Raw genomic sequence first — 20,926 nt, 5'->3', positions numbered from 1 at the left:
TGTGAACTTTATTTTCATGCAAATAACTTCCAATATACAGCACCACATTCAAACTTTAGGCCACACCCCCTACCTGAATATGATCAGCTATGTGCTCAAGCAGAAAGATGGAGCCAGGACTGTTTTACCAATGTTTCTAGTCATCAGTGTGTTACATAGTTTCAGAAACCACATCAGGAAGTGGCAGTACAGTGGTGTAGTGGTTAGCACTGTCATCTCACAGCAAGAAGGTCCTGGGTTCGAGCCCCGGGGCTGACAGGGGCCTTTCGGTGTGGAGTTTGCATGTTCTCCCCGTGTCCGCGTGGGTTTCCTCCGGGTGCTCCGGTTTCCCCGACAGTCCAAAGACATGCAGGTTAGGTTAACTGGTGACTCTAAATTGACCGTAGGTGTGAATGTGAGTGTGAATGGTTGTTTGTCTCTGTGGCAGCCCTGTGATGACCTGTCCAGGGTGTACCCCGCCTCTCACCCACAATAGTCAGCTGGGATAGGCTCCAGCTTGCCTGCGACCCTGCACAGGATAAGCGGCTACGGATGGATGGACGTCTGTTTAAGATGCTGAACAACCTCGCAAAATCAATAAGAAGAAGGAAAGATGAAATCCATAATGGCACTTTATTGATATTTAATGGGCCTTGTATAGCCACCGAAAATTTAGTATGTTTGCTACAAAGAGTGAATTTGAAGATGTAAATTACAAAATAAAGATCTCTTTGTGAAATGTTTGTGAGCAAATATACATAGTATAGACACAGACAGGAGATTAGGTCTAGCCATTAATAATGTTACAAATCAGCAGTAAACAAAGCACACGGCTCGGTCAAAAAATTAGATCAGAAAAAGGTCCCGAAAGTCAGCTGACACACTCATTTCCTCTCCTGCTCACTGACATAAAAAGGAAACAACCTGAATTAGTTTCTGCTTTTGGGGTAATGAGGAGGCGGAGCTCCTTCTAACACTGCTGTATTGGACACGTTCTTTAGTTGGCCTTCATGCAGACACTCGTTCACCCTCAGCCGACAGCCGTCCTTCAGCATGCGGATAGCGACGCGGGCGATGTTGCGCGAGTCGTCGAGGCCGCAGTGCGGTCGGCCCTCGTACTGCATGCCGAGATTCTCCAACATGCAGTTCAGCCTCGTCTGGGTTCGATCCACCTGAGGAACACCGTATGAGACGCTCACGATTTTAAAGTTAACTGTGGAACCTCGGTGACACATTTTGTCTTCTTGGGTTTTAAAATTCTGACACCTCAAATTACACAAAGTCCTTTCATGAGCATGCTTCAGACAAAAGAAGACAATGTTTTATCCCAAATTACAACAGGTCTTACATATTTCTAACTTAAGACTCAATTAAAACTAGAATAGTGTGCAATTCATGAAAGCAGGGGTTCTCAAACATTTGCGATCTGGGCCTGACCGAAAAAAAGATAGATAAGCTATTGCTTATTATGATTATTATTGGGCTGTTGTTTATTGTTGTGTATTACTGTATTATTACAATGTTAGGCAACACAGTCCGAGACTGAAAATGTTCAATTTTGCCCAATCTCCTTTTAAAAATTTCTGGATCCAGACGCGGTTCCGGATCACCTCCAAAATTTAAAAGGATAGTTTGGGATTTTTGACATGAATCTGTACGGCATCCCCATCAATAGTGTCGTGCAAACACACTGACTTACCCCTGACAGCATCCTGTGAGTCCAGTTCTTGTCCAGTTTTGGTCCAGACGAAAGTAGTCCGGCAAGTTTGTTGGGGTCACGAAAGTAAAACGTTTTTCGTCTCAAAACAGTACGTGTTCAAAAGAGTGATATATTTGCGTCACAAAACCGTTGCCAAATAAAAAGTCAGACCTCAAAATCGCTTGGCACTATTTTCTCTCCCTTCTCATCACTGCGCGCTGCCGCCAGGTGACAGCCACGGCTGTTTCATTCATTGTTTACTCGTGATGGGAATGTCGGCTCTTTTGGCTCTTCTTACTATAAGGAGCCGGCTCTTTCGGCTCCCAAACGGCTCCTGAGATTTTATTTTTGATTTAAAGGAGTACGCCACCCCCAGATGAAATTGAGTCAGTCCCTGCAGTCCCTAGAGTTGGATGAGTGAGCCAAAGCGTTTTGTAGCCGACCCAGCCATTGTCCTGATCTATAAACGCCCAGGTTAGCTTAGTCGCTGTAATCCGGCGTGTCCAGCTAGCATTGTCGTTGCAAAAGTGAATTAAATAACTCAAGATTTTTTATAATTATTTCTCATGACTTGTACATTCACATCGAGTACACATATCAATGCAAATTAACACGAAGGGATTTACTAGACCAATTTATATCTGGAACTATTTTCAGCCACAGCACAGGCAAAGCACCGCTGCAGGCGCAAAGACACCGCGCAGCGCCTGAAAACGGGTGCGTAGCGCCTGAAAACCGGTTTTCAGGCGCTGCGCGGTGTCTTTGCGCCTTCCTTTTCCTACCTATTCCTTTAATTGCTGCAATTAACTAGTTAATTCTGATTCTATTTCTCCTCTGTTGTAATCTGTCCTGCTTTTGAAAAGATCCTCTCTGGGGGGACAGATGCTGCCGCTATACACATCCTCCGTGCCATCACGTGTGTAAGCCGTGGATAGAGTGCAGCCTTGGTCTCCCACCAGCTTAGTGGGTCTCAGGGGTGATAGCGTTCCGGCGCTTTACTGTCGATCTGCGCATCTCAGAATGACACAGGACAATGGGCGAACTAGATTTTTTTTTTTTCCCCCAGCCACGGTACGCCGGAAATCCGGCACGGCGCCGGAACGCTATCACCCCTGGGGTCTGCGTTTCGCTGTCACCTGGCGGCAGCGCGCAGTGATAAGAAGGGAGAGAAAATAGTGCCAAGCGATTTCAAGGTCTGACTTTTTATTTGGCAACGGTTTTGTGATGCAAATATATCACTCTTTTGAACACATACTGTTTTGAGACGAAAACCGTTTTACTTTCATGACCCCAACAAACTTGCCGGACTACTTTCGTCTGGACCAAAACTGGACAAGAACTGGACTCACAGGATGCTGTCAGGGGTAAGTCAGTGTGTTTGCACGACACTACTGATGGGGATGCCGTACAGATTCATGTCAAAAATCCCGAACTATCCTTTTAAATTTTGGAGGTGATCCGGAACCGCGTCTGGATCCAGAAATTTTTAAAAGGAGATTGGGCAAAATTGAACATTTTCAGATTCATGTCAAAAATCCCGAACTATCCCTTTAAGTTCTTCGCTGGGCCAAGATTTTATGTATCTAGTAAAATTTTCATGAAAATCCATCTGTATATTTTTTTTTTCTGCAAAGTTGCTAACACACACACACACTAACGAACAAACTAACTCTACCTCCGGTACTGTTAACCAATGTCTCAGTGTGGCACATGAGCCTGCTTTGTTTGGCAGAGTTCTTGACTTCTTGGCTCAATTTTAGTTCAACACCGCCTCGGGTGATCCTCGATCTGTGCGCGATTGTGGTACTTAGTTTTGAGCGCGGTCAGTTTTGAAAAGCCTGCCTCACACAAGTACGTTGACGCGAAAGGTGGGAGAATTTTTAAGGCACCGTCACAGAGCTGGTGGTACTCCTGCATCAGTGTTACCCAGAAGGATGTAAGAGAACAGGTGATAAAAAGGTGACGTCACTCTTCAGCTCAAGAAGCTGCTCTTGCATTTGCGGTGCAAACAAATGGGTCCCGAACCCATGAAAATGACCGGTAGTCCTCCTTGAAATAAGAAACTAACTGCTGCTTAAACCCAGACAGGTGTTTCATGCTGTCATTGGCAAGCACCTCTGCACAAACGACACATTGCGGACGTGGTTCCAGCGTGCCAGTAACAGAAAAACCGTATTGTAAATAACTTCCGTTGTATTTGCGGAGTTTTGATTTTTTGGGAACTGGTGCATCAGTGGGACCAGCTCTCTTTTCACGAATTAGAAATTTGTCCATATTGTTTATTAACCCAATAAAAGATCGTTACGCTGCAAGTGCGAACGGAGCAAAGGGACTTGCTCAGCTAAGAATGCTAGCACCTTACCACCAGACTTAGCTCCGCTAAAATCAGCAATCTACAAACCGTGCTTAATGTAATTAAGTTAAAATATAATTAACTGTGATACGCTGTTGGACCTTACAATTTTTAATTGAAGAAAAAAAAAAAAAAGGTGGAGGAAAGAGAGAAAACCTAATAGCAGGCTATATGAAAGCTGCAATGGTACGAGCGCGACTCGACTGCACAGTGGTGCGTTTCCGATGTCGGATCTCTTATATACTTGAGGTGTGTCTATAAAGGTTCCTTGCTGAGATTTCAAATAATAACTCTCCGCTTTCATTGGCTGGACTGAAGACGAAGACGTTCGTTATTTGTTGGTGCAACTGTAAACCAGCCCCTTGCGTTTGCCACTGAGCGGTCTGTGACCACGCCCCACTCGCCAAGTGTCGAGAACCACTGCATTAAAGTAATTATAAATATCAAATGGTACCCTATAATAGTTTCCGTAAGACTTTCTGATGTTGATCCAATTTCGGGCAAACGGAGGATATCGAAGTCGATTCAGTCGGCACTGCGTGTAAAGGAATTTACTCATATCCCAGGACCTGTGGAGAGAAACAAAAAAAACACAATGTGCTTACAAATATGACAAAAACTTTCATCCAGAAATGAGATAATGGTCAAACTCTGTAGCATCAGTGATGGTTACGTTGTTCTCAGGGCCTAAACCTTCTACCTGCATCATACACACCAGCTCAACTTCAACAACCAAGCTGAATTCGTCCGTTTCGCACCCGTCTCATTACGGTCTGCTGCGGCGTAACAAAACGCGAGATCTAAAAGTCGCAAAGCTCCTGATGGGAAGTTGTTCTATACAGTACTGTGCAAAGTTTTAGGCACCCTATTTTTAGTACAAGCTTTGCTATAGACCCTTTTCACGTGACGTCACGACAAACGCGGCCGCCATTTTGGACATGTACTACCAGTAGTTTACCACAGCCAGCATTGAGGAACGGCAGCAAAGAAAGTGTTTACTTTCAGCAAGACTTCCATCATGCCACTATATTGTTGTGCACCTGGATGTAGTAACCATCAACAAACAAGGCAAGGGTTATCATTTTATCGGATCCCAACGGAGAAGATGGATAGCGGCCATTAACAGATTGGCAGCCCTCGGCATACCAACGCTTGTGTAGTGACCACTTTGTTGGAGGTAAGACGAATAAAATTAGCCAGAAAAGGCATTACATTGCTGTTAACATTCTGTGGCGGCGAGTGTGTAACCAAATAGGCTAAAATAACCCATTGTAACCTCTTTGTTCTTCTGTAGTAGCTATTGCTGACTAGCTAATGTCAACAACATCATAGCTGGTATGTTACTGTAGCAATGTTAACGTTAGTCATTTGGATGACTGTTAAAACCTTTCAGTCTCAAGTTTTTCCTTTACTGTATTTACTAGTTTACTGTAATTATGATCCGGCAGCTATTTACACCGGATCCAGTGTAAATAGCTGCCGGAGCCAACGTCCGAGAATTAAGCAGCGCGCTCTGGCTTGCTCGCCCTCAAATTAAGCAGCGCGCTCTGGCTTGCTCGCCCTCAAATTAAGCAGCGCGCTCCGGCTTGCTCCCGGACTGTTCCGGCCGAGGTTCCGGAGCGCGCTCCGGCTTGCACCCCCTCAAATTAAGCAGCATGCTCCGGCTTGCTCCGGAGCAAGCCGGAGCGCGCTGCTTAATTTGAGGGGGAGCAAGCCGGAGCGCGCTCCGGAACCTCGGCCGGAGCACTCCTGGAGCAAGCCGGAGCGCACTCCGGAACCTCGGACGTTAGCGTGTATGTGTATGGCGATGGGTTTTTAACGACATAGGTATACAGATCATGTGGGCCGAAGTCAGGTAAAGACGAGGGCTTCGTGTACTTCCGTACGTCAGTGAACAATCCTGGTGGAAGCAGGTAAACGTCGTTCTCTAAGCCTGCTAACCTCAATTTTTGCAAATACCTCTCCCTCTGCTCGCCCTGTAAATGCCCTACGTCGCTGGATAGTGAAGGAGTTTTCTGCATCTCGCTCCTTTTTCTTTTATGTTTTTCGTTTGTCGCCTTCCTCACATTCAAACTGATTCGAGCCGAAGTCCACTACATGTCCAAAATGGCGGTCGCGTTTACGAAGGTCACGTGACTGAAAAGGGTCTATAGAGGGCTTTCGCATGACATCACCGCACTGCGAGATTTTGTTAGGGCGCCATATTGGAAGACCAAGTACACATCTATGCAAGTACATACATACATAAAACAAACTACACCTGAAATGTAGCAGTGCATTTTCTTTTATTAACATGTTAACAGTGTTTTCTTTACTACATTAACAGTTGTTCCATTCTATGAAAGACCTGTTCAGAATTTGTTCATTTATAGTTCATATAATAATCAGTGCAGATTAAATGAAATTCTCCACTATCATGTTAAAAAAATTATAGCACTTGACCACTATTGCAATCTATATTCATGCTGTTATGGATTTTTTTTATTTCATAATTTATTTTTAATTTACTACTTATCTCTTTTTATTTATATATATTTGAATTATTTGGACATGGGGAAAAACTATATTTAAAATCCAAAGAGGGATGGAGGGAGGAAAATTAAAACAAAAGAAAGAAATGAAATACATAACATAAATGTGATAAAATTAAGGATGTTTTTATTCAGTAAACATTTAAAAAAAACGTTCTACAACACTCTAGCCTAGTGACTTACCAGTAACAAAATGGTCTGAACATATTCTGTACTGTTGTAGATTTGAAGTATTCAGATCCGCTCTGCATAAAGCAACTAAATCCTCTCTCTGTCTCCTGGCAGAAAGCTCCTTGGTTTGCTCCCCTTGTGTCTCAATCACAGCTGGTATTCTGTAGAAAGGCTTCTTTTCACCTTTCCCATCAGCTTTGTTAGAACACCCTAACACTGCACAAAAGTTTACCATTTAAGGTTTTTGATGATCCAAGTGCCTCGTGGGTTCAAATACCGCGCGCTGCCGTTATTTCCCCCTAATCACGAGTTTATTGGTCTTCCAATATGGCGCAGGGTTTGTTTACTTCCGGTTTCGGGTGATGTCAGTGAAAGGGGTCTATAGGCTTTTGTGTTATGACTGCTTGGTTATCGAGTCAGTACAAAAGCATTTTAGATTCCCAGCGCAAGATTAAATGTGATAGAAAAACGCACATCAGTAAAGAAAGCAGGATGTTACACAAGAGAACACTTTTCAGCCAAAAGAAGACGTAATGAAGGCTACTGGGTTTTGCGGCAAAATTAAGAAGCGAGAGTGACGGTCAAAGTGTCCAGAAGAACTGTGGGTGGTTCTGTAAGATGCTCGGTAAAACCTACAGCTCATTTCCTTATCAAACTGAACACAGTGCACCCAAGAGTATGTTTTTTAAAGTAAAAGGCAGCCACACCAAATACTGACTTTGCTTCATTTACCGATGTTTATAGTCTTTATGCAGAAATATTTAATGTGACGCGGCTGTGACAAACCAGATGCTTGCGGATGTAAAGTGAAAACAAGGCTTTAATGAGAGGAGGACAATCCGAAATCAGTGTACAAAAGCCAGGCCAGGTCAAAACCGAGAGATCAAAACGGGTTAGACAAATTGTGGTTGAAAAACAGGCAATAGTAGAAAAACCGGGAGTCGAGAGATACGGGCAATCAGAACACAAGGGCTAGGCGAAACGGGAAAAAAAACGGAAAGGAAAAAGGGTCATATGCATAGAAACAAATCGATATAATAATGCTCAGCAGGCTTATGAAAAGTGAAGGCAATACTGTGCAAAGGACAAGACAAAGGGGTATAAATACAAACAAAAACAAAAGGGTACAGGTGATTGTGATTAGAACTCAGGTGAACCACTCCTAGGAAGTGGTTCCAGATTGGATGACGGAGTGCCTGGTATGTGAGGGGGATTATGGGAACTGGAGTCCTGAGGGTTGAGGCAGACAGAGGGTGAGCCCGGAAGCGTGACATTTAACTTCATTAAGAAGATAGTAATCTCCGGTATAATGTGTGTTATAAGGAAATTAGCTGGTACTAATCATCTGTGACACTGTGATTAGCAGCACCGGAGCACCCCAGGGCACGGTGCTGGCCCCTCTTCTCTTCACCCTGTACACCGCGGACTTCTGCTACAACTTGGAGCTGTGTCACATTCAGAAGTTTGCCGATGACACAGCCATCGTTGGGTGTATCAGTGACGACAGAGAGGAGGAGTATAGGAGCCTGGTGAGGGACTTTGCTGTGTGGTGCAACAGGAACCATCTGCAGCTCAACACTTCGAAGACCAAGGAGCTGGTCAATGACTTTGGGAGGTCCAGAACAAGGTCACGAGGGAGTCGAGTTGGAGGCTGTGGATTCCTACAAGTACCTCGGGCTGTGGCTGGACAGCAAGCTGGACTGGACTTACAACACCAAACACCTGTACAGGAATGGACAGAGCAGGCTATACTTCCTGAGGAGGCTGCGGTCCTTTAACATCTGCAGGAAACTCCTGTGGATGTTCTAGCAGTCTGTGGTCGCCAGTGTCCTGTTTTACACCGTGGTGTGCTGGGGGGGGGCAGCACATCCAAGAAGGACACATCCAGGCTGGACAAACTGATCAGGCGGGCCGACTCTGTGGTCAGCATGAAGCTGGACTCTCTGGTGACGGTGGCGGAGAAGAGGACTATGGACAAACTATTGAACATCATGGACGATGCCAGTCACCCTCTGCACACCGTCATCAGCAACCAGAGGAGCCTGTTCAGTGACAGAACGCTCCTTCTCAAGTGCAGGATGAACAGACTTAAAAACTCCTTTGTCCCTCACGCCATCAGACTGTACAACTCCTCTCTGGGGGGGAGGAGGGGTAACAGGAGGACAGAGGACGGGAAGGAGCAGTAGCCTAGCCTGACAATAAACAATACTGGACCATGTGCAATATCTCTCCTGCTAGACCCTTTTTTCCCCTCCCCTTCCTCTCTTCCCCATATCTTATTTTCTTTTTATATTTGTATATGTAAATACTTAAGGCCACACCAATTTAATTAGTCGGTTCTCGGATTTTTTCAGGAAAAATATGAAGCGAGCGGGCGAAATAAAAATAAAATTTAAAAAAATGCTCTGATGGTAAAATTAGCGGTGCAAATAGACCAAACAATACAGGCAAACCAGTAAACAGAATTTCAACACACCTGTCAAAGATTTTACGCTTCTGTTCACTGAATATCCTAACAAATTACAAACACAGGCTTTGTAGGATTCCCGTCCACAGGCATGTTTCTTCCACAAGTCTTTATCTAAAGTGAAATGGGCGATTTGATTGGTTTTCGGCGTCACGTGACCTCACGTCACGTGACCTTTTCTGTTGGCGGGAGTTTGATTTCGATTTTTTTTTTTTTTTTTTTCAAGCGGCGATTCTGAGAACCAACTAATTAAATTGGTGTGGCCTAATTTAATTTATCTAGAAGTTTTTTCTCTATTTTCTGTTGTCTGTTTATCCTGTAATGATGCTGCTGGAATCTTAATTTCCCTGAGGGAACCCGCCCAAAGGAATCAATAAAGTTCTATCTAATCTAATCTGCTAAGTACAAACTGAGAAAGTCTGCGCTTTTTTTTTTAATGGGGGCTAAGACTTTTGCACAGCATTGTATAATAACTAAATTAACTATAGCTTGTTTGCTTTTGGGGAACTTAAAAACTTGCCTAGTGTGAGAGTTCTAACCCTTTCGCTCATCCGACCAAAACTGATAGATGTAAAATCAAATCAAAATTAAAAGTAAGGGTTATAGGTGTTTACCTTGTGTTTGTACCACAAGCTTTCACCTTTTGTTGCCAGACAGAACAGGAAACACATGCGCAAGCCAAAATACATCTAACTTGGAGTAAATAAGTATGCTGTTCAACATATTTATGTATTTGATAGACTCTGATTCACAGATACATACAGGCACGCTTGTTATATGTAACATTTATATAAAACACGCAGATGATGATAGAAAATCGCGTGCGCTGATTGGTCAAGAAATTTGGACCGTTTCTCTAATCACCTCGAGCAACTCGGCAAAATGGCGGCCAAGCGCTTTATCACCGTAAGCGAAGAAGAATTAAATTATGAAAGAAAAATGGGGGCGTTGTGGCTCAGGTGGATAAGGCGCCATACCATAAATCCGGGGACCCGGGTTCGATTCCGGCCCGAGGTCATTTCCCGATCCCTCCCCGTCTCTCTCTCCCGCTCATTTCCTGTCTCTACACTGTCCTATCCAATAATAAAGGTGAAAAAAGCCCCCCAAAAAAAATCTTCAAAAAAAAATAAATTATGAAAGAAAATGCTCTTCCGAAAAAGCACGAAAGATGCTACAAAGTTTGGTCTAAAACAATTCAAAGTTAAAGTGCCATTCCACCATTGAATGTATTCTTTGGCATAAAATACAATACATTTTATGACAACATGACTAGACAGAGAAATCTTTTAGCTTCAAAATGATATATCAAACATAATTTTTTGACAACAAGTATATTAATTTTGCGACCAAAGTCACCTACCCTTTTAATTTCCGCGCGGTAGTGAAACGTGATGTCATCGGCAGGTTCCCCTTCTTGTGTACCACGTGTCGGTCTATTTTTAGACCAGGAAACCCCCAAAGTGAGAGTCATTTCTCCTCGTATATGGGGGCCAAAAAAATTGCGAAAAATTGAGTTAATCTTTCAGTTAGCTAGATTTATTGGTATTAGCTAGATTTATTGGTATTATTTTTATCGCGTTCTATCCGCCATTGCTGATAATATGTGCCACGTCACGTGGTACACAAGAAGGGGAACCTGCCGATGACATCACGCGCGGAAATTAAAAGGGTAGGTGAATTTGGTCGCAAAATTAATGTACTTGTCGTTGTCAAAAAATTATGTTTGATATATCATTTTGAAGCTAAAAGATTTCTCTATCTAGTGATACCATTTATATATGTTGTCAAAATATATTGTATTTTATGCCAAAGAATACATCCAATGGTGGAATGGCACTTTAAGGTGGAACTGCGATTTATTTTATCGATTTCAAAACAAAGCACAGGGTGTTTCAAAAAAATGTGATATTGAGATGTAACTATCCCAGAAACTACATAGTCCAGGCAAATGAAACTGAACACACTTAGTGTTGAGCAATATAAGATTTATTGCTGAAAATACGAATGAGAAATTCAAAAAAGGAACGTGGATTCCATGAACGTTTTCACAAATATGTGCGCCGCCTGAGACACGGCACTCAAACACACAAAACGCCTTTTCTTTTCCAGTGAATGGCATTTCTATACCTAAAAAAAAAAAAAAAGATTAAAAAAAATACATTAAACAAATTTTTGACCCGTTTCCACACATGCTGTTAAAATTTGAGGTCAATTGAACGAGACTTGGCAAAGTTATTAGATTGTGAAATGATATCAGTTTTTTTTTAAACACCCTGTATTTTATGGGAGTCAGCATAGATAAGTGACACAAGCCTGCACACATTATATTTGCATGCCGCTTTTTTTTTATTTAAAAAAAAAAATCATTTATTTCAAATCACCTGTGCATTTACAGTGGTGCTTGAAAGTTTGTGAACCCTTTAGAATTTTCTATATTTCTGCATAAATATGACCTAAAACATCAGATTTTCACATAAAGTCCTAAAAGTAGATAAAGAGAACCCAGTTAAACTAATGAGACAAAAATATTATACTTGGTCATTTATTTATTGAGGAAAATGATCCAATATTACATATCTGTGAGTGGCAAAAGTATGTGAACCTTTGCTTTCAGTATCTGGTGTGACCCCCTTGTGCAGCAATAACTGCAACTAAACGTTTCCGGTAACTGTTGATCAGTCCTGCACACCGGCTTGGAGGAATTTTAGCCCATTCCTCCGTACAGAACAGCTTCAACTCTGGGATGTTGGTGGGTTTCCTCACATGAACTGCTCGCTTCAGGTCCTTCCACAATATTTTGATTGGATTAAGGTCAGGACTTTGATTTGGCCATTCCAAAACATTAACTTGATTTTTCTTGAACCATTCTTTGGTAGAACGACTTGTGTGCTTGGGGTCGTTGTCTTGCTGCATGACTCACCTTCTCTTGAGATTCAGTTCATGGACAGATGTCCTGACATTTTCCTTTAGAATTTGCTGGTATAATTCAGAATTCATTGCTCCGTCAATGATGGCAAGCCGTCCTGGCCCAGATGCAGCAAAACAGGCCCAAACCATGATACTACCACCACCATGTTTCACAGATGGGATAAGGTTCCTATGCTGGAATGCAGTGTGTTCCTTTTTCCAAACATAACGCTTCTCATTTAAACCAAAAAGTTCTATTTTGGTCTCATCCATCCACAAAACATTTTTCCAATAGCCATCTGGCTTGTCCACGTGATCTTTAGCAAACTGCAGATGAGCAGCAATGTTCTTTTTGGAGACCAGTGGCTTTCTCCTTGCAACCCTGCCATGACTCCTGCCATTGACTGAAAACACCTGACTCTAGTTTCAGCTTCAAATTAACTGCTAATCCTAGAGGTTCACATACTTTTGTCACTCACAGAGTCATTTGATGGTGGACTCATGAACATTAACATTAGCCAATGTGAGAGAGGCCTTCAGTTGCTTAGAAGTTACCCTGGGGTCCTTTGTGACCTCGCCGACTATTACACATCTTGCTCTTGGAGTGATCTTTGTTGGTCGACCACTCCTGGGGAGGGGAACAATGGTCTTGAATTTCCTACATTTGTACACAATCTGTCTGACTGTGGATTGGTGGAGTCCAAACTCTTTAGAGATGGTTTTGTAACCTTTTCCAGCCTGATGAGCATCAACAACGCTTTTTCTGAGGTCCTCAGAAATCTCCTTTGTCCGTGCCATGATACACTTCCACAAACGTGTTGTGAAGATCAGACTTTGATAGATCCCTGTTCTTGAAATAAAACAGGGTGCCCACTCACACCTGATTGTCAGCCCATTGATTGAAAACACCTGACTCTAATTTCACCTTCAAATTAACTGCTAATCCTAGAGGTTCACATACTTTTGCCACTCACAGATGTGTAGTATTGGATCATTTTCCTCAATAAATAAATGACCCAGTATAATATTTTTGTCTCGTTTGTTTAACTGGGTTCTCTTTATCTACTTTTAGGACTTGTGTGAAAATCTGATGTTTTAGATCATACTTATGCAGAGATCTCGAAAATTCTAAAGGGTTCACAAACTGTCAAGCACCACTGTATACTAAAACAATTATCCACTTCAGTCTCCGTGAATATCGGCGAATAATAACCTGGACTTTGTCTCCATTATTATTCACCGATATTCACTTCACCTTCGGCGAATAATTGTTAAAATGTGACATACCTGGAAGTCATGTGTTTTCAAAGCGGTTATTGATCAACCTCTTGCTGTGAACTGAATTTGAATAACAAAAAAACCACACCTAGTGTGTGATTGTGTCTTTACCCATCTGTGAGCAGAGTGTATTTGTACTTGGTGCCCAGCTCTTTCTCCTGCAGCCAGGCCACCACTCGGCGAAGAACATGAGGGAACGTCTCCGCCTCATTCACCATGTTCTGGAACAGAAAGAAAACCAGGCATCTAATAGTTTGTCGGACCATTTTGTGCAGAATAAGTGCTGGCGTTCCCACCCATGGACCTGTGTTATTCCTGTTAACTCCACGCAGAAGTCGGAGAGCTGTGGGTTCAACTGGGGCTTCACATATTCTTGAAACGAATCGACCTGCAATCACACAGAAAACACATCATCAAGAAACAGTCTATGTACCAGTTACAGTGGGGCAAAAAAGTATTTAGTCAGTCACCAATTGTGCAAGTTCTCCCACTTAAAAGATGAGAGAGGCCTGTAATTTTCATCATAGGTACACTTCAACTATGAGAGACAGAATGAGAAAAAAAAATCCAGAAAATCACATTGTCTGATTTTTAAAGAATTTATCTGCAAATTATGGTGGAAAATAAGTATTTGGTCAATAACAAAAGTTCATCTCAATACTTTGTTATATACCCTTTGTTGGCAATGACAGAGGTCAAACGTTTTCTGTAAGTCTTCACAAGGTTTTCACGCACTGTTGCTGGTATTTTGGCCCATTCCTCCATGCAGATCTCCTCTAGAGCAGTGATGTTTTGGGGCTGTCGCTGGGCAACACGGACTTTCAACTCCCTCCAAAGATTTTCTATGGGGTTGAGATCTGGAGACTGGCTAGGCCACTCCAGGACCTTGAAATGCTTCTTACGAAGCCACTCCTTCGTTGCCCAGGCGGTGTGTTTGGGATCATTGTCATGCTGAAAGACCCAGCCACGTTTCATCTTCAATGCCCTTGCTGATGGAATGAAGTTTTCACTCAAAATCTCACGATACATGGCCCCATTCATTCTTTCCTTTACACGGATCAGTCGTCCTGGTCCCTTTGCAGAAAAACAGCCCCAAAGCATGATGTTTCCGCCCCCATGCTTCACAGTAGGTATGGTGTTCTTTGGATGCAACGCAGCATTCTTCCTCCTCCAAACACGACAAGTTGAGTTTTTACCAAAAAGTTCTATTTTGGTTTCATCTGACCAGATGACATTCTCCCAATCCTCTTCTGGATCATCCAAATGCTCTCTAGCAAACTTCAGACGGGCCTGGACATGTACTGGCTTAAGCAGGGGGACACGTCTGGCACTGCAGGATTTGAGTCCCTGGCGGCGTAGTGTGTTACTGATGGTAGCCTTTGTTACTTTGGTCCCAGCTCTCTGCAGGTCATTCACTAGGTCCCCCCGTGTGGTTCTGGGATTTTTGCTCACCGTTCTTGTGATCATTTTGACCCCACAGGGTGAGATCATGCGTGGAGCCCCAGATCGAGGGAGATTATCAGTGGTCTTGTATGTCTTCCATTTTCTAATAATTGCTCCCACAGTTGATTTCTTCACACCAAGCTGCTTACCTATTGCAGATTCAGTCTTCCCAGCCTGGTGCAGGTCTACAATTTTGTTTCTGGTGTCCTTTGACAGCTCTTTGGTCTTGGCCATAGTGGAGTTTGGAGTGTGACTGTTTGAGGTTGTGGACAGGTGTCTTTTATACTGATCACGAGTTCAAACAGGTGCCATTAATACAGGTAACGAGTGGAGGACAGAGGAGCCTCTTAAAGAAGAAGTTACAGGTCTGTGAGAGCCAGAAATCTTGCTTGTTTGTAGGTGACCAAATACTTATTTTACCGAGGAATTTACCAATTAATTCATTAAAAATCCTACAATGTGATTTCCTGGATTCTTTTCCCCCATTCTGTTCCTCATAGTTGAGGTGTACCTATGATGAAAATTACAGGCCTCTCTCATCTTTTTAAGTGGGAGAACTTGCATAATTGGTGGCTAACTAAATACTTTTTTGCCCCACCGTAAGTGCAGTGGCTTGCGTTTCCTATGGTTTCTGGATTAAGAAAAAAAAAGATGCAAATTTAAAAAAAAGTGTCACAAAAATCCTGAACAAACAGCAGAATAATAAACTCTGTAGAGAAACAAATTTCCCTTCAGGGCTCAAAGTATCCACCAATCCATCCATCCACATACAGTGGCATGCAAAAGTTTGGGCACCCTTGCTGAAAATGTCTATTACTGTGAATAGTTAAGTGAGCAGAAGATGAACTGATCACCAAAAGGCATAAAGGTAAAGACGACATTTCTTTTCAGCGTTTTCTGCAAGATTTGTGTATTATTTTTGTTTTGTACAATTGGAGAGTGAAAAAAGAAAAGGACCACCATGCAAAAGTTTGGGCACCCCAATACATTGGAGTTCTCGGGTAACTTTTACCAAGGTTCCAGACCTTAATTAGCTTATTGAGCTGTGGCTTGTTCAAATTCTTCCTTAGGAAAGGTCAGATGATGCAGATTTCAAAGCTGTATAAATTCTCCGACTCCTCAAACTTGTCCCTAAAATCAACAGCCATGGACTCCTCTAAGCAACTCCCTCGCATTCTGAATAATAAAATAATTGATGCTTGCAAAGCAAAAGAAGGCTACAAGAACGTAGCAAAGTGTTTTCAGGTAGCTGTTTCCTCAGATTGTAATGTTAAGAAATGGCAGTTAACAGAAACAGCAGAGATCAAGGTGAGGTCTGGAAGATGAAGAAAACTTTCTGAAAGAACTGCTCGTTGGATTGCTAGAAAGGCAAATAAAACCCCCTGTTTGACTGCAAAAGACTTTCAGAAAGATTTAGCAGACCCTGGAGTGGTGCTGCACTGTTCAATTATGCAGCGACACATGAACAAATATGACCTTCATGGAAGAGTCATCAGAAGAAAACCTTTCCTGCGTCCTAGCCACAAAATTCAGCATCTGAAGTTTGCAAATGAACATCTAAATAAGCCTGATGCATTTTGGAAACAAGTCCTGTGGACTGATGAAATCAAAAATAGAACTTTTTGGCCACAATGTGCAAAAGGTATTGTGGCAGCGGGGGCGTGGTCAAGCATCGGTCTGTGACAGGAGGGTGGAGCCGGGGAAGGTGAGTGGCAGATTCGCTACACCTGACGGTAATTAACCTGTGTTTTGTGTGTGTTTTCCCAGTAAACCGCTCCCTATTTTAAGAGGCTGAGAGAGAGCAGAGGGAGCGCGACCCGGGAGTGGAGGCTGAGAGTGTGTCTGTGTGCTGCGAGTTCTTTTAAACTGAAAAGTTTATTAATAAAATACGCTGTTACTACCTCCAAACGTTGTCCTGCCGTCCTCTGTGCTCCACCCACGCATTGTCCGCGCTACAGTGGTGCCGAAACCCGGGAAAAGGTGGAGCACCAGTGCTACAGCTCCATGGAATCCTCCCCGTTCGCGGACTTGGTCCACGCCCTCGCCACGGCTCAGCAGAGCCAGCACCAGGCACTCGTCACGCTCCGAACGGAGCAGGAGCGCCGCTTCGAAGCCCTGGTGCTGGCTCAACAGGAAGATCGAGAGGCGTTCCGGCGGCTCCTCGCGTCGGCGGGGTCCACCAGCGCCCCGGCCGCGGGCCCGTCTCCCCTCACTGTGACCAAGATGGGCCCGCAGGACGACCCCGAGGCTTTCATCACCTTGTTCGAGCAGGTCGCCGAAGCCTCGGGGTGGCCGATGGAGCAGGTCGCCGAAGCCTCGGGGTGGCCGATGGAGCAGCGCGCGGCGCGCCTCCTCCCCCTCCTGACTGGGGAGGCGCAGCTGGCCGCATTACAGCTCCCCGCCGACCGCCGGCTGGCCTACGCTGACCTTCGCCGGGCCGTCCTCCAGCGCGTGGGGCGCACGCCGGAGCAGCAGCGCCAGCGCTTCCGCGCGCTGCGGATGGAGGAAGCCGGCAGCCCGTTCGCGTTTGGCCAGCAGCTCCGGGACGCCTGCTGGCGGTGGCTGAGGGCCGAAGATCGCGACGCCGAGGGAATCATCGACCAGGTGGCGCTGGAACAGTTCGTTGCCCGCTTACCAGCCGGAACCGCGGAGTGGGTCCAGTGCCACCGCCCGGCGTCGCTGGATCAGGCCGTAGGACTGGCGGAGGATCATCTGGCGGCTGTACCGGCGGCAGGACAACGGATGACATCGTCTTCTGTCTCCTCTTCTCTCTCTCTGTCTTCCCCCCCTCTCTCTCTGTCTTCCCCCCCTCCTCCCGTGTCCCGTCCTCGCCCCATTCCCCCACCACGGAGGCGGGGGCCGGCCCCACCCCAGCCGGCCCGCCGCACCCGTGGTGCCCTCCCGTTTCTCCCTTCTGTGTCTGTCTCTCCCCCCCCTCAGGTGAGTGAGCCCCAGAACACAGTTGCAGAGGGGAGGCCCGGGCCGGTTTGCTGGCGCTGCGGGGAACCGGGCCACCTGCAGCAACAATGTGCAGCGATGGAGGTGGGGGCGGTGGTGCGGATCCCCGACGCGCCAGAGGCTGCCCTCGATCGGGCCGGAGCGTATCGCATACCGGTAAGTGTACAAGGGGCTACATATCAGGCGTTGGTGGATTCAGGCTGCAATCAGACCTCGATCCGCCAAAGCCTGGTGCAAGACGAGGCATTGGGGGGAGCACAAGGGGTGAAGGTGTTGTGTGTGCACGGGGATATTCACAGCTACCCGTTGGTGTCAGTCCACATATATTTTAGAGGGGAAAAATCTATAGTGAAGGCGGCGGTTAATCCTCGCCTTACCCACTCTTTGATCTTGGGGACCGATTGGCCGGGATTTCGGGGTTTAATGGCACGCCTAGTAAAGAGTGGGTCCTGCCGGTTGACGGGGGAGGGTCCCGGTGTCGCTTTGGCTGGAGCGGCGGTCGCAGAGCCGTCTACGTCACCTCCGCGACAGGGGGAGGAGCCGCCGGCCCCTCCTCTTTCTATTGGGGAATCCCTCGTGGATTTCCCACTGGAACAATCGCGAGACGAGACTCTGCGACACGCGTTTGACCAAGTGAGAGTAATCGATGGTCAAACGCTCCAGCCGAACGCCACCCCGTCCTTCCCCTATTTTTCCATTTTGAAGGATAGATTATATCGAGTGACGCAGGACACTCAGACGAAAGAGCGAGTCACCCAGTTATTAATTCCAAAGAGCCGCCGGGAATTGGTATTCCAGGCGGCCCACTTTAATCCCATGGCTGGACACCTCGGGCAGGATAAGACACTCGCCCGGATAATGGCCCGATTCTATTGGCCGGGGATTCGCGGCGACGTCCGTAAGTGGTGTACGGCGTGCCGCGAATGCCAGTTAGTAAATCCAGCGGCCATTCCAAAAGCGCCCTTGCGCCCCCTACCATTAATCGAGACCCCGTTCGAAAGAATTGGGATGGATCTCGTTGGGCCATTAGATCGGTCAACACGAGGGTACCGCTTTATATTAGTCCTGGTGGACTATGCAACGCGATACCCGGAAGCGGTGCCTCTTCGCAATATCTCAGCACGCAGTATTGCAGAGGCCCTCTTCCACGTCATCTCCCGGGTTGGAATCCCGAAAGAGATTCTGACTGACCAAGGCACCTCGTTTATGTCACGAACACTGAGCGAACTGTATGGGCTACTAGGTATTAAGCCGATCCGCACCAGCGTTTATCACCCACAGACGGACGGTTTAGTTGAACGGTTCAATCGCACCCTCAAGAATATTATTAAAAAATTCGTAAGTGAGGACGCACGTAACTGGGATAAGTGGCTCGAACCCTTGTTGTTTGCAGTGCGAGAGGTCCCCCAAGCCTCCACGGGGTTTTCCCCGTTTGAATTATTATACGGGCGTAAGCCGCGCGGCATCTTAGATGTACTGCGGGAAAATTGGGAGGAGGGACCTTCACAGAGCAAAAACGAAATTCAGTACGTTATGGATCTGCGCGCAAAACTCCACACGCTCACCCACCTAACTCAGGAGAATTTGCGGCAGGCCCAGGAACGGCAAGTCCGCCTGTACAACAAGGGCACGCGCCTTAGAGAGTTCACTCCGGGAGAGAAGGTACTCGTCCTGTTGCCCACATCGAGCTCCAAATTAATCGCCAAGTGGCAAGGACCCTTTGAGGTCACACGGCGAGTCGGGGACGTCGACTATGAGGTTAGGCGAACGGACAGGGAGGGGGCGCTACAGATCTACCACCTCAATCTGCTGAAACTTTGGAATGAGGAGGTCCCCGTGGCGTTGGTGTCGGTAGTTCCGGAGAAGGCGGAGCTGGGGCCGGAGGTCCCCAAAGGGTCATTGGCATCACGTACCTCTCCGGTCCCCTGTGGAGACCACCTCTCCCCGACCCAACTCGCGGAGGTCGCCCAGTTGCAGGCCGAGTTTTCGGATGTGTTCTCGCCCCTGCCCGGTCGCACGAACCTCATAGAACACCACATAGAGACGCCCCCGGGGGTGGTAGTGCGTAGCCGCCCTTATAGACTACCCGAACACAAAAAAAAGGTGGTTCGGGAAGAACTTCAGGCCATGCTCGAAATGGGCATCGTCGAGGAGTCCCACAGTGACTGGAGCAGCCCAGTGGTCTTGGTTCCCAAGGCCGACGGGTCGGTCCGGTTCTGTGTGGACTATAGAAAAGTCAACGCGGTGTCTAAATTCGACGCATACCCAATGCCTCGTATTGATGAGCTGCTCGATCGACTAGGCACGGCTCGCTTTTACTCGACACTGGATTTGACGAAGGGATATTGGCAGATCCCCTTGACTCCATTATCCCGAGAGAAAACGGCCTTTTCCACACCGTTCGGCTTACACCAGTTCGTCACACTTCCGTTTGGGCTGTTTGGGGCGCCCGCTACGTTTCAGCGGCTGATGGACCGAGTCCTCCGGCCGCACGCCACCTATGCGGCCGCGTACCTAGACGACATCATCATTTATAGCAATGACTGGCAGCGGCACCTGCAACACCTGAGGGCCGTCCTTAGGTCGCTGAGGCGGGCGGGACTCACTGCCAACCCGAAGAAGTGTGCGATTGGGCAGGTGGAAGTACGGTATCTGGGCTTCCACTTGGGCAACGGGCAGGTGCGTCCCCAAATTAATAAGACTGCAGCGATTGCGGCCTGCCCGAGGCCCAAGACCAAAAAGGGGGTGAGACAGTTCCTGGGGCTGGCTGGCTACTATCGTAGGTTTATACCTAATTATTCGGACGTCACCAGCCCGCTGACTGACCTCACTAAAAAGGGGGCACCAGATCCGGTCCAGTGGACGGAGCAGTGCCAGCGGGCTTTCTCTGAGGTAAAGGCTGCACTGTGTGGGGGGCCACTCTTACACTCCCCTGACTTCTCTCTCCCTTTTTTGTTGCAGACGGATGCGTCGGACAGAGGGCTGGGGGCCGTTTTGTCCCAGCAGGTGGAGGGGGAGGACCGCCCAGTCCTATACATCAGCCGCAAGCTGTCAGTGCGTGAGGGGCGCTACAGCACCATTGAGAAGGAGTGCCTGGCGATCAAGTGGGCGGTCCTCGCCCTCCGTTACTACCTGCTGGG

General features: G+C 46.2%; 1 protein-coding gene across 1 annotated transcript in view; it reads right to left on the bottom strand.

Annotated features, from left to right (window-relative positions):
* Positions 1–598: 598 nt before the first annotated feature.
* eri1 (exoribonuclease 1) overlaps positions 599–20,926 on the bottom strand; it is a 44,689-nt gene continuing 24,361 nt past the window's right edge. The window contains exons 4-7 of the mRNA XM_060935063.1: positions 13,690–13,773; positions 13,497–13,606; positions 4,486–4,600; positions 599–1,151 (exon numbers count right to left, since the gene is read on the bottom strand). Of these exons, the coding sequence (XP_060791046.1) occupies positions 909–1,151; positions 4,486–4,600; positions 13,497–13,606; positions 13,690–13,773 (552 nt within the window). The 3' untranslated portion in view covers positions 599–908. The remainder of the gene's footprint in view (positions 1,152–4,485; positions 4,601–13,496; positions 13,607–13,689; positions 13,774–20,926) is intronic.

This window comes from Neoarius graeffei, chromosome 12 (genome assembly GCF_027579695.1).
Source record: "Neoarius graeffei isolate fNeoGra1 chromosome 12, fNeoGra1.pri, whole genome shotgun sequence".
NCBI classification, from domain to species: Eukaryota; Metazoa; Chordata; class Actinopteri; order Siluriformes; family Ariidae; genus Neoarius; species Neoarius graeffei.
Note: the sequence above shows the minus strand (reverse complement) of the source record. Positions and strands in the feature narration are given on the sequence as shown.